The following is a 13,749-nucleotide window of genomic DNA, read 5'->3' on the forward strand; positions in this document are numbered from 1 at the left end:
GGTTGTGTTAAATATCTTGTGTGTTGTGGGTCTTCTATAGGCTGCGTTTGGCTTGTTATACGGTGAGGAATGTCAGGTTTGTGAAGCTCTGTAAGGCAAGAAGATCGACCTGATACATGTTTGCATTTCGATGTCTGAGATTTGATACTTTTGGTAATATCGACTATATTTTCTTACCTGAAAAGTTGTCCTACTTGTCTAAGTATTATCCCTGCATATACAGCTACAGTCTTCGGATATCAACTTGGAATATTACCAAAAAGTGAGGTTACTGGAGGGCTGTGAGGGATGACAGTTGCCCCATTAGGCAGTTTTCTTTTTTTGCCTCCGCTAAGTTGCTTGTGGCTTCTCATAGAGTCGTTGGTGCCTAGTATGACACAGAAACTCTGGGGAGTGGCTTTGTGAAGGGGCAGGGCTAGCTTTATGAATGGGAGGGGCTATGCCCAGACAACCTTTTATGGGGAGGAAGTGGGAGGGAAGTGGGCATGGCCTTCCAGGAGACCCGTGGAGTGCTCTTGTGGAGACTCCGGGTCAGTCCCAGAAAGTTATGGGAGTTTTGCATGGTGTGTGTTGTGTTGTATGATAAATGTGTTCCGAGTTTCTACATTACCGGCCCTTAGGGGCGGCCAAAAGGTTGCTGTAAAGAGTCTTATTGTCCTTTTTATTGCACGGATCAAGTAGAATGAATGCTTTCATCCCCATGAACAATGCTTCATAACCTCTAAATAACATTGATTGTTCGAGTGTCAATAACAGGATTATTTAATCTTTATAATATACAGGAATACAATATTACTTAGTTTACTTAGACTTTTAATACTATTTTTGTATATCTGTATATGTCACAAAAACATTAAATGGACTTACATCTCAATAAAATATTGTGAGTGACCGAGTTGCCTGGCATGTGTTCCTCGTACCGTTTACCCTTTGCGCAGATACTCGTGGTTCCGTGACCTTTGAAAGATGGAAGTGACCCGTCTATGGCGGCAGCCTGAGACATCTTTTATTGATCAAGGGTTTAACCATTCACCTTGTGTAGATCCCGTTACCTGAGCCCAGTCGAGGTCAAGTACCTCGGCCGTGCGTTAGACTGGAGAACCTGTCGGGTCTATTAGAACACATCGTGATAAATTATAGTGAATATTATACTTGGTTACATGATTCTGAAGTCAGAGTTTTAACCATATCATATGTTACTAATGGACTGCGTTTGGATATTAATGTAATACCCCCGGGCATTGGCTTACATGCCCTCGTACCTGTCTGAACTGAACCTCTCATCATCACCAGCCGGCACTTGGTTGTCTGAAGATGATGACAGTCGGGGAATGGTGCTCTTGATCTGGTTTAGAATACATTGTTTTAATCATTTGGCTACAGATGCAATGCTCCTGCCCTCTGGCACCCGAAGGCTAGATAGACGGTGTTTATCAAGGATAATAACTCTCTATCTCTCACACATCTACACATAATGCTTTAATCCTTGGAGAATGGCGTGAATGAGTCCAGGAAATTAGTCATTAGTGCCGCACAGTGACAAGAAAACGCAACACTTAAAAGTGGATTATTTTGCATGTTTTTGTTTGTGTGTTTGTCTGGGCGGTTAAATCCATCCCTCGAGGGTCTTTGAGTAAATACAAGCTGGGGTTAATGTGGTTTCACAAGTAGCTCTGCTTTATTTTATCTTCAGAACCCTGTATCCTAATTTGTAGAGTGTTCATCAGAATGGGGAAGAGGTTTGTGCCAACGGACAATGTTTGGTCAATAGAAAACCGTATCTGCCATCACACTCCTTAACAGGTGGGATGGTGAGCACCTTCTCATTCTGCAAATATGTGCCTTTTACAGGTTGGTTTTCCAGCAGTATCTCAGGTTTCTAAACATTAGACTCTAAATGCAAACGTCTTTGGGTAAAAATGGTGGGAGTTATGGTCGGGTAACAACTGCAGGAACTTCCAGCTGTCCAGACCAGCGCTTGTAAAAATAATACTGGGATATGGTTAGGATCAAAGGCCACGAGTATTATTACAGTCGGCTGTCTAGTCTCTGTAAAGCAGTACCAAGGCACACGGAATGGGGCGGACTGGGTACGGCCGTTGTGTCTTGACCATACTGACTCATCTCGCATATTTGGATGAAACCTGTTATTTTCACTAATGGGCTTTACAAAAAAGTGTTAACAAGCCTGCAGCTGCGGAGAAGGGTTTAGGGGCTGTCGTGTGGACAGGTCACGGTGGCGGGATCTGCCTGGTGGCGCTTGAGTGCGGGCATAGCCGGTGCGTGATGACAGACGGCTTCTCCATGGTTCTACTCGATAGCGGACTGGCATGAATAGCGCCTGGGCACAAAAGTATGTAAGCGATGACAGATTCACTTACAGTCTGCTCTATAATATATATATATATAATATAGTCTGTCAATTCTAGTCCTTTTGAATGCATGCACTGTAAGAAGTACTGGGGAAAATGTTGGCTCCATATAAATAAAAGATAATAATAATATATCTGAAAGAGACAGGCCCTTTCAGGTCATAAATCAACCCTTGCACAAGGTACAATGTTTGTTACGCATTTTTTGTGCCAGCGAGAGCAGCCGTCCGTTGTGTTTACCCTGAATTTGTCAGCTGGAGAGGGGATGATAGCCCCGCTGTATAGATACTGCCTTTTGTAAAGTCGATCACAAGAGGTGAGATTTTTGGAGAAAGTGCGGGTGTTTAATCAAAGCATGTGTGATAAACGTGGAGCGCATTAATCTGCACACAGGTGTAGCTGCAATTCAATGTGCTTTTTTATATACTTTAGGGGACATTATTTTATTATTAATCTTTAAGTTTCCAGGTCGCTGTGGTTACCCCAACAGTAGTAGAAAAGTTGGGTATTGTCAGCACACAAGTGTTGGTTTCAGACCTGCAGTAAACTATATGTATATGTTTCCGGTAATGCTTATACATCGTTAGCATTGTACAAAGTTGTGAGTGGCCTTGCAATGACCTTAAATTTGTTAGCTCAGCATGTTTAATAATAATAATAATAATAATAAATATTTTGGAAATTATGTTTACATTTTCTATGTGTGTTATATGTAGTTTTTGTGTAAGATGTATATATCGCCATCTAGTGGAGAGTATGTGAATTGTTGTTAGGTAGAATCCCCTGATCTGATTGATCCTGGCAAGACCGGCAGGCAAACTGTTTTTTGCACCAGTGCCTCAACAATATGAACCTGCCGTCATGCTAGGTGTCTGCGGGGCCAAGAAATGTCACGTGACAACACACAAGGCTCCATGAAGCACACGCTCTGCCGTCCATGCGCCGTTAGTGTGCATTCTGCAGGGTCAGCTTCATTGTGTCTAGAAAAGGCCCGGCCCTTGGTAATGGCTCGGTGTCTGGGTTGCTAAACTTCCATCTACAGTACTGCACCGCAATAAAGAGCGACAGGATGCCCATTTTTCCTAATGTAAAGACTCAAACCTTAATCAGTCGTTGGTCTAGTTTTAGATCCAGGATAGCTTTATGCCTATCCCACGCATGTTTAAATTCACTATATTAACCTCTACCACTTCCGCTGGGAGGCCATTTCACTTATCTACCACCCTCCGAGTAACGGTACGTAACTGAAAAGCAATAGGCTCATATTTCGAGTTTTTATGGTGCAGCAGGGGGAATTCAAACGCTTAACCCATTCCTTAACCCTTTCGGTTCCTGAGCAAAGAATGAAAATGAAGCATGGACATTAGCTTTACGACGCCTTCCAGCTGCGCGTTTTTACACTCTTTGTAACGCTTTGCCGGAAATACGATCGTCATTCTTTTCTCACCATTCTCTGCACCATAAAACTTCATTGAATGAATATCGGATCACAAAATGCTGAATATGGTAAACCCCCAAAACAGCTTCTTGGGGAGGAATAACGCACAAAAGGCAAAGAATTTCATCTTCTAAATTCCCTGAGCAGGGGGGCCGCTTCTCTCCCACCTCGCCAGTAATTTCTGCTGCGTCGAACAAGCAGCGCCAGGTGTAAAGTTACCCCGGTCAGCAACTGCAAATATTAAAAACAAGCAAACCAATTACACGGCCAGTTCTTTTCTCATAGACATTCTGAATGGGGAGGAACAAGTGGGTTCATAGAGTCTGAAAGCCGATCTTGAATTATGTTGCTGTTCTGGCATTTTGAGCTTAATGTGCAGTCAGTGACAACAATAAACCCGTGTTTAAAAAAAATCGAATAAAAAGCATTATTAACAGCATATTGTTTTTAACCATGTGTGGGAAGCTTTATCCAGCAATTCTTCCAACTCTAGAATGATTATTGATTTATAAACTATAGCGTCATATCCCACAGCGCTGTACAAATGGGGTATAAACCTCTCTCCCTAATATGAAACAAATACTGGCAAATATCATACATTTCTGTAATTCATAAAAAACTAAAATTCCAGCAGAAACCTGGTTATGGGGGGAACTGGGGAGAAATGATTATTTTCTTCCAGCGGGTACAGATACATCATCGCTTTCTGCTTCAGTGGGAACGCAGACATCTGCAGAAGTAGTGCGGAAGTGTCTCAGGATATTCACTTAATGACATCAAGCTCCGGATAATGACGCCACTTCCTGTTGTGATGCAGTGATGTCACGCATGGTGAAACAAACTTTTTTTTTTGTGGGTGGAATTTTCTGTTTTCACCCACCTCTTCCCACGCTTTGAGAAGGGCTGGTTCCAAATAAGTAGTACAAGAAGTAACTTGTAATGGTTACAATTGATAGCCGGGACAAAGTTTGTTAATTTTGCCATCAGTTTCCATTTCAATCGTCATAAAAATGTAGACTAAGTTTCTTCGATTTCTAGTTGACCGAAGCCTGGCCCAAGAACAAAGGTTGTTTTGTGTTTACTTTAGTGGGTGGCATGTTACCTGCAGGCCTTGTTAGTCACATATAGACCCAACTTTAATGAGAACACCTTTAATAGTTTCAATGGGGAGAAAAAATCACCGTCAAGGTAGTAACATTTATCTGTTATCTTGCCGTGTTCACTAATCTCCTGTGGATATTGGATAATGGGACTTGCATTCATCAGTATCTGAGCAGCTGCAGCTTACTTTAACCCTACCAGCCTTGGAATGCATTTAAAGTTATTGCTAAACTGTAATAACTCGTAGCACTTTTTGTATGTAGATGTATGTATACATACGTAATTAGGACCGAAATTCTTTAAAATGCAAAAATTAAATTAAGAACATAAATATGCTTCTAATAAAATAATAATAACAATAAGCTGATGCGATCTTCCAACGTAAACCTATTTAAAATAATTCTGTGCAATGGCCAATTTTACACATTGTGCTAAAATGTATAATTAATTGGGGCTAACTTTATGTTTAGTTTGCTTTGAAACTGGGAACGTATTATATGGGAATAATGTATATGTAGGAATGATGTTATATAAGAATATAATATACAAGCAGTATACCCGTTTATGCGCGGAATGGTAAACATAGAAAAATAATGGGTTTTGGCTCGGGCCAGATTCTGTTTGTGATTTTCAGATAGTCTTGTATTGTGTTACATAGTCTAAAGTGACGATTTTTTAAATTAAATTTTGTATTTTGGGTCATTCATAAAACACAAATGGAAATAGTTCCATGTGTGGAAAGATTTGATTTATTTTTGTTATTTTTATAATTGAATGTATTTGCATCCGTGTTACTGCGCATGGCCACTAGGCGGCAGTGCAGCGTGTAGTCCTTTCCTCGCCCCACAGGAAGACGTCTATTGTGCTTCTTAATTGCTTCCAGCCATTGTTATGCATTCCTTCCCTGGCTGCCGGTTAAATATGGTAACAAATGGTTAACCCTTCATGTCCGGGTAGAAGGCCAAAGGATGTTGTGTTTCTTTTCTTTATAAGGATAGATAATATGTAACATGGTTTTGTTTCTGTTCCATTGATACAAAGTATTTTCCTAAATGTTCGCTGGGTCCTATAAGTGAATTATGTTGTAAACTCTTTTTGCGATAAACTTTTAGCATAAAAATCAATACATACAGAAAGAATATTTTTTATATGTGCTGCAAATTTAGTGTAAGTTCGTAGAATCCCTTGTGCGACCGGTTCACTCCCATTAGATCAATGAAATCTTTTATCCTTCTTTATAATGACTCGTAAAAGCGGCATATTAGGGAACGCTGCCGGAGTTCTTGGAAAGCACTTGTGTCAGCAGAAATAATCATTGTTAATATTATTATTATTTTTATTATTCAGGATTTTATTGATAGCTATACATTTACCTTTCTGTGTCAATATCACAACAGTTTCGCTCTTATGAATGATAAAGGGCTCTATTCACTAAAGGGAGAGTTGGAGACTTTATAGGAGATTTGTGAATAATAATTTTCTCCTTACACATTGAATTATGCAGTATACAGGGCCAGCTCAGCCCTTCATGCAGGGGGAAGCTTGTTGGTCCTTTATAACAGATAGTGAAGTGAACTCTCTTACAGGCTTCCCTGCTAACTCTCCCTTTAGTGAATAGACCCCGAAGTGTGAGAGTCTGGCCCCCTTTATTGCTATGGTATGTAAAAGCAACCCCCCCTCTGGAACTGAAAGGGTTAATTTCAGCGTGGCACATTTTTATGGCTAAAGCTGTTGGTACTGACAAAATAAGAAATGGACCCCGAGGCACCAAAAAGCTCTGGTTTTCTCCGTTAATTGCTGTGTTTAGATCCCGCAAATAATGTCCGAACCGGGGGGGGGGGGATAAGTGCTACAAAGTGATGCTCGCAGCGCAGACGGCGTTCCCCGCTCGCTCCTCTCTGGAAGCAGTTCAGGATCCTTTCAGTAGGCTTAATTGCTTGTCATTTTCCGGAGCACGCTTACATACCAGACGTGAGCAGCCCTCAGACGGCACTCGGCTGTCAGCGTTCGCTCAGCACTTGCTTGTTGCAGGAGAAACTCTCTCGGCTTAATCCGAGTGTGAGAACTCGGGGGCCGGCGTGTAATGAAAGCTCTCGCACGTCCCGTCTGGAAGGAATAAGACATGTCCCAACCTTATTCATTGCAGGACCAATCAGGAAGCCAAAGTATGTTGAAAGTCCCCGAGTTCCAGGAGACGCCGTTGCAATGCCATTGAGAAAAGTCTCAGAGCTGCCGGATTCCAACCAGAATGGTGAGTGCTCCCCGGCTTCTGCTTTCTTTCTGCTGTAATATAACATTTAATGGAGGGGCATTGATCAGCAAAGTGCCTCCTTAATCCGCTCTGTGCCTCGAAGGGTTAAAGTTACTGCCGCACCAGACAGCTTGGACATTAACCCAGTTTTTATTTTTTATCGGAGATGCCCGGTGATTAAAGTTATAGTCGCGGCTGTAATCTCAGCACCCTGTTTATTTAACCGTTCAAGTGCAGGAGTTGGAGAGCTGCATTTTCTTTAATGCAAAACTTTGTGTTTTTAGATGTTTTTATTCTTAGAAGTTGCTTGTTTAGCCCCGTACACCAGTCACCCTGTAAAGTTTGGGGAATGTAGAATGTAATGTCAGCGCAGCGTGACCGGTAAGGATAATATTAATAATCTGGGGTCGGGGTGGTGCTGATGAAATCGGCCGCATGGGACGCACGGTTTAGATCTCCCACCCCCCTTTTGCACTATTTTCTCTGTTGCTACGGCACCTGTTTCTTACAGGCTCTCCCAGTCTGTCAAAGGGTTAATTGTTGCAGTTAACCCTTTCAGTATGCCGCGGCACATGACACATTGCGAAAAGTGGCACTACAGCTACACCCCATCAATACAATTCCCAGGGCAGCGAGGGCCAAAGAACATCGCCCGGAAACCGCATGACAACTTAGTGCTGGCAGGAGCCTCCGAGGCTTTGGCTTTCTGGGAGGAGAAAGAAGGAAGAGGAAAGAAAGGGTTGGGATGAAACTGTGAATGCAAATATCTGGGGCCCGTGGGAATAGCCCTATACGGGAATAGATTTCTAGAAATGATGAAAAATAAGGTTTGTGGGGTTTTTTGTTAGTTGTCAGAATATACGAAACCATAAATGTCTGGGGAAATCCTGTTTTTTTTGTTTGTTTTTTTTAAATCTCGCAAACTACAGATTAACCACGATATTGCTGAGTCTTATGATGCCAAGCATTGCTACAGACAGCTGCTTCCAGGGGAATTCAACACCAGTGCTCGTACCTTGCTCGGAGGGGCGGTAGATAAGTGGAACAGCCTCCCAGCAGAAGTGGCACAGTGAAGGCATTTAAACATACATAGGATAGGCAAATGGCTCCTGAATCTTTAAACGTGCAGGCTAGAGGGGACTGATCTGCCGCTAATCCTATTATTCTACATACTGTTAAAGGGACAGGCGCGCTGCTTTACTTAAAGATAAAACACGGCTGCCTTGGGGAGGGGAGTCCTGATAAAATGTCCCCCCCCATATCCCGAACTTTATTAGCCTGTCCGGGGCTCGCGGTGACAGGTCCTTCCTTTGTTGCTAAGCAGACATGTAAGCATTTTCTTTTTCATATGTGCCGGTATTTACATTATTATATATATATATATATATATATATATATATACATTACCCGGCTTCCGAGTTATTATATACACAGCGCGTGATTAATGGTTTGTTAGCGCGTCCTGTCGGCCCCTCCGGCACTTAAGGAATTGGGGTGTCTGTGTGCGCGGACGGTCTGTGTACACTTCGCTCGGGGTATAAATAGGGAAGTGAAGTACAGTGTTTGGATTCGCTTCCCTTTTATCTCTGCGCTTCCCGTTCCCCGGCTGCTTGCGTTCTGTTATCTGTTGAAAGCCCCTGGGTACGTCCCTAGACCCCGGCTTCATCCTTTTTATGTATTTTTTTTTTTATTTGGTTATTTTGTGCTCAGCAAGCAGTCTGCATTAAACTTGCCTGTCTAACTTTATCCCGGCACAGATAGGAGATGTCAGCCGGTGACAGGCGGGACGTTTTATAATCTTCTTTTGAAGTTCTTCTTCTTTCTTTTTTTTTTCCCGTCTTCTTTTTGAGCGATAATTAATTCGGCTGCGCAGGCTCGGCGTTCACGCCAGCATCTCCCTGATCTGACAGCGAGGCAGAGACATAATTGGAATACAACTAATGAATGTGTATGTGGGAGCGGGACGGGACGGGACTCGCAATGAGGGCTGCTTCAAGTCCTCGCCGAGCTCTTAACCCTTCGTTGACCCGCGGTGCTATGCAATGCAATGGTTTGCCCAGCGCTAGGACTTTTCATGCAAACTCAGAGGTCTATTCACTAAGCCGGGAGTGTGCAGAAGACTTCAAGGTTTAATCTTGTCTTTTTTACCATGAATTATAAAAGGCTAATGCCAAGAAGAGCTGAGCAGGCCCCGGATAATGCATAGTTAAATCAGCAAGAAATCTCTTTGCATGAACTATGCTTTATAAAGTGCTGGCCCGGCCCTTAATAATGCATCGTTTACAGGGCGTGGAAATGTTTATCTCACCCGCAAGCTCCCCGGTTAGTGAATAAACCCTTAAGACCCTCTAATGAACTTCACCGCAGCCCAAGTGCTACAATAACCCCTGGATACGTTCGTATCGACTAGAATACCGAACATCCCCTGGAAATACGGTTTGTTAGGCGTCCCGTTGGCGTCGGATGCTACACGTAGCGCATGAATGGCGGTATTGTGCTGCCCGTGCGCAGTATGGTGCGCGCGTTGCCTTCGCTAGAACCGGTAGATATGGACACAATGAGCGCTTTCACCGCTCCTAAGCATGTGCCTGCGGAGATAACGAGCTGTTCTTACTGCCGTGTAGGATAAGTGTGAAATGTTTTGCTTACATCGTTTTATTCTGTTTAACTAGATGATTCTTAAACTGTTGGATTTCCTTTTTCCCCCCCAATCTTGAATCCAGAAGGACCACTTGATAAAAGCTCCAGCTGTTCTCCTGCTGCCCGAGAACTGATGACGAGACTGGGATTCTTGCTGGGGGAAGGCATTCCGAAATCTACTCGAGCATCCATGGAAGAAAAAAATGAAATGATGGTGAGACCGATGTGTCTTTTATAAGTTGGGCACATCGTCTACGTCCCTAATGCCCGTCAATGCCTTGGGTACACTGTCTGCGGCTGGACACTATCGCCCTTCTAGGAAATCCAGGATTACGGCGTGGACAGAATGTTATTCTTCTTCTCGTTACCGGCGAGGATTATTAAGACAAAACGTCATATTTAGTACTTTGACCCAAGAATCAGTCCAGTTGGACTGTAATATCGCTAAATGTTTGTAGCTTACAAAAGACGCCATATTTTCCGAGGCTCGTTAAGATGCTCAGTGTAGGTTGGGAATCATTATATCTACCATATTTGTGACTCCGCCAAGTGCCTTCATATTCAAATTATACTTTATAACAAAAACAACGTAATATTTTATTGCTGTCCTCTCCATTCATTATCCGACCATTCACAAGCCCCCGTATCGTGCTAGCCCTACGTGCATTTTTTTAATGCTGTTCAGAGGGTTTTCATGGCCGTGCCGGCTGTCGTTGCTTTGGGGAGGTTGAAATAACGGGGTTCTGATAAAGTACGTTATTTAGTGATAAACACTGAGCAACTGTATGGAAAATACACACAGGTAACCTTGCCTCTTTTTCATGGTAATTATTCCTCCCCAGTGTACAGTATCGAGCCATGGGATCAGTCCCTGCTCCACACTGACAGACAGCACGGCGTCTCCCTGCAATGCCAGTCCATGCTCAACCCTGAACAGCGGCATCAGCAAGACAACCGCCAACAAAACCAGCCCCACCGGGACCATTAGCAGCCCCAGTTCCACGCTGGAAAGCAAAGACAGCGGGATCATAGGTAAGAGTCTGGATAAGGTCCACGGGCCGGCGGCGGACATGCGCGGGAGCCCCGCCTCAAAGTTTTGCATTCTATTTTTTCTTTGATGACTCAGCCTGTCGGTATGTAGAGAAGTATAGATTTTATTTTTGAGATACCGGCTTATTTTGTTTGCAATGCTGAGGTTTACTTAGCAACACACTGGGGGTCCCTGGAGAAATGGCTCCGTTTCCCAAGCTTGGCAGGCGACGACCTTGGACTTCTGCATCAGAGGTCAGAGCTTCTATCACTTGGCAGCGTCCTCTTTTTTACTGAACCGTCCGCGTCTTCGCTGATGTTTCTTCCACACAGGAATCTAGAAGCGTTGGTTTAACATCGCGTGACGCGAGAAGGCACAACCAGCGAGTTGCACACAGCTTCGGGCGATGGAGACGTAGCGGGTTTAACTTTTCAGCTAAAGAGGATAGCGGGCAGAGCTGAATCTGCCCTGGGAAATGCCACCGCGGGGCTATGGAGGGTCTTCGCGGCTCAGTGCGTTTAATTCATCGCCTTATGAGATTTAGCTTGTGTTTTGTGTCCATTCTTTCCGCGTTATTTCGGTTGCACAGAGGCACAACTCAATGTTTCACCAAGTGGCACACATGCATTCTCATAAGGTATCGTGTTCACTAAGGCAGGAGTTAACTAAGGAGAGTTAACCATTTCATCCCCTCTGTCCTCGCTCTACATCATGAAGGGCGACCCAACTGGGCTGCGCTGACCCTGTATGACGTATTGATACGTCAATCAGACATCACTGATTAAGCTAGGCGTTACGCAGGGCTCTTGTAAGAATAAAACTTGACAAGGATGGCCCCTCGTAATGCATCGTGAGGTCTGTGGGTTGAAATTGCAGCTCTCCTGCTAACTCCCTCTTTGATGAATACGGGTCCCCTTAAGGGCAAATTCATTAAAAAATGGAAGGTCTTTTATATCTGATTCTACAAATTGTGATAAATGCATTAGTTTTCCCTGCAGTAAAAACAACAGCGATACTCAATAATCCCGAAAGCTATTACAACAGGTTTGGGATCAGATCAGCGGGGTTATCTCCTCCTTCGGTATATGATTCCAGAATTGCAAGAATTATCTTCACACCAGCTGTTTTACACTTTCTATATAGCGTTATCTGTATGCCCCACCTGAACTGCAGTCATAGGGGGTCTTTTATTTAGCCAGGGCAATCGTGCAGTCTTTGCATCGCCCATTGCGGTTGGACTGAATATATTTGGGTCATGAGATAATACAACCTGTCACAAAAGCAATACAAGATGTTCAGACATGCCTTTTAAAACATGCCCTTTAAGTCTTTTATTGCCGGAGGGCTGAGCGGTCGCTCACATCTCTAATACTCAGAAGGTTAAGTGAGTTTAAACGCTGCCGACATTTCATCTGGGTGCATTTTTTCCGGCATTTCCAAACTTCAGCAGCTAAAAACCACGTAACGATGAAATGTAATTGTTAAGTCAGTGCCCCGGTCATGGTTACCCCGGGGAGAGAGTATTTAAATCCTCAGACTGCCTCAACCGGGGATTCATGTTTTGGGATTTTGTAACCATTATTTTATGATCATAAATATTAATACCTGTAATAAAAAAACCCTCACGTTTGAAAGTTTTTGTTTTTTTTATGTTTTATGTTTCAGGGCCAAAAAAAAAAGCTTTCCAATTTTATCTCTCAGGGGAACCTGCAGCGCGTTGTAAGCCAGAAAGTTTATTTGGTAATAGATACTCTTACAGAAAATTGTGAAGTGAAACAATATGAGTCTTAATGGCCCTGCCGATGATTGCCTGATTAATAACGCGTCTTGGCTAGTGTAGACTCCTGCTGCGATGAAAAGCCACCTATTGCAACTTTTAAACATATACTGAAGTTTTATGTGATGGTACGCCACCGTCAAAAGTTTGGGGTCACTTAGAAATTTCCTAGTTCTTGAAGGAAAAGCACATTTTGTCCATTAAACTAACGTGAAATGGGTCGGAAATACAGCACAGACGGGGTTAATGTTATAAATGACTGTTGTAGCTGGAAACGGCTGATTTTTAATGGAATCTCTTCATAGGCGTATAAAGGCTCTTTATCACGCCCATCACTCCTGTGCTCCAATGGCCTTTTATCACTCCCATCACTCCTGTGCTCCAATGGCCCTTTATCACTCCCATCACTCCTGTGCTCCAATGGCCCTTTATCACTCCCATCACTCCTGTGCTCCAATGGCACGTTGTGTTCACTGATTCTAGTTTGTTTAAAAGGCTGACGGATCATTAGCAAAACCCTTTTGTAATTCTGTTACAGCGAGCGATGTCCTGGTTCTCCATGAAAACAGTTAAGTGACCCCAAATGTTTGAACGGTGGTGTAAATTTTGGTCTTTAAACATGATGGCTAATTAAAGTGCGTCACAAGCCAACAAGCAGCCTGAGCTCTGGTTCATGAAAGGTTCTCTTCGTCCACCTATTCTGTTGGATGTTTTATTCTCAGCATCAGGAACAACATTTCTATAATTGATGAATGCCCAAACCTTTCCCAGAAATAATTACTTAATCGTGTAAAATGTTGCCTCTTTGATATTTTTCTTTCAAAGGAAGACCTCCATGGGTTGTTCGTCTAGGAATTTAATATCTTCTTCATAGTTTCTGTGTTGTTTTAAGTGATTAACCCTTCACAGGAAAGCGATAGAACGACTGCTTAGGTTTTCTTAGCATACTAGTGCATGGAGGTACTGGTTTAGTGGAACAGCGCCTTTTTTAAGGGGAAGGAATCCGGTGGTCGTGTGTGTCCTTCACAAGATGTTCTGTAGCAACTGGTAATGTTTTGGAGGTCAACCTGATTCCTTGTGGTGCTGTTTCCACCTGCACATAGATACAAGCCAGCAACCATAATCTTCTGCCCGTAGACC

At 43.2% G+C, this 13,749-nt stretch overlaps 1 protein-coding gene across 1 annotated transcript in view; it reads left to right on the forward strand.

Moving 5' to 3' along the window:
- Positions 1-13,749, forward strand: part of LOC149272686 (protein TANC1-like) — a 50,364-nt gene that overhangs the window by 7,896 nt on the left and 28,719 nt on the right. The window contains exons 3-5 of the mRNA XM_089506817.1: positions 7,058-7,162; positions 9,886-10,016; positions 10,645-10,834. Of these exons, the coding sequence (XP_089362943.1) occupies positions 7,058-7,162; positions 9,886-10,016; positions 10,645-10,834 (426 nt within the window). The remainder of the gene's footprint in view (positions 1-7,057; positions 7,163-9,885; positions 10,017-10,644; positions 10,835-13,749) is intronic.

The sequence above is a fragment of the Sceloporus occidentalis genome, unplaced genomic scaffold (assembly GCF_023333645.1).
Source record: "Sceloporus occidentalis isolate IW3139 unplaced genomic scaffold, rSceOcc1.0.p SCAF_425, whole genome shotgun sequence".
NCBI classification, from domain to species: Eukaryota; Metazoa; Chordata; class Lepidosauria; order Squamata; family Phrynosomatidae; genus Sceloporus; species Sceloporus occidentalis.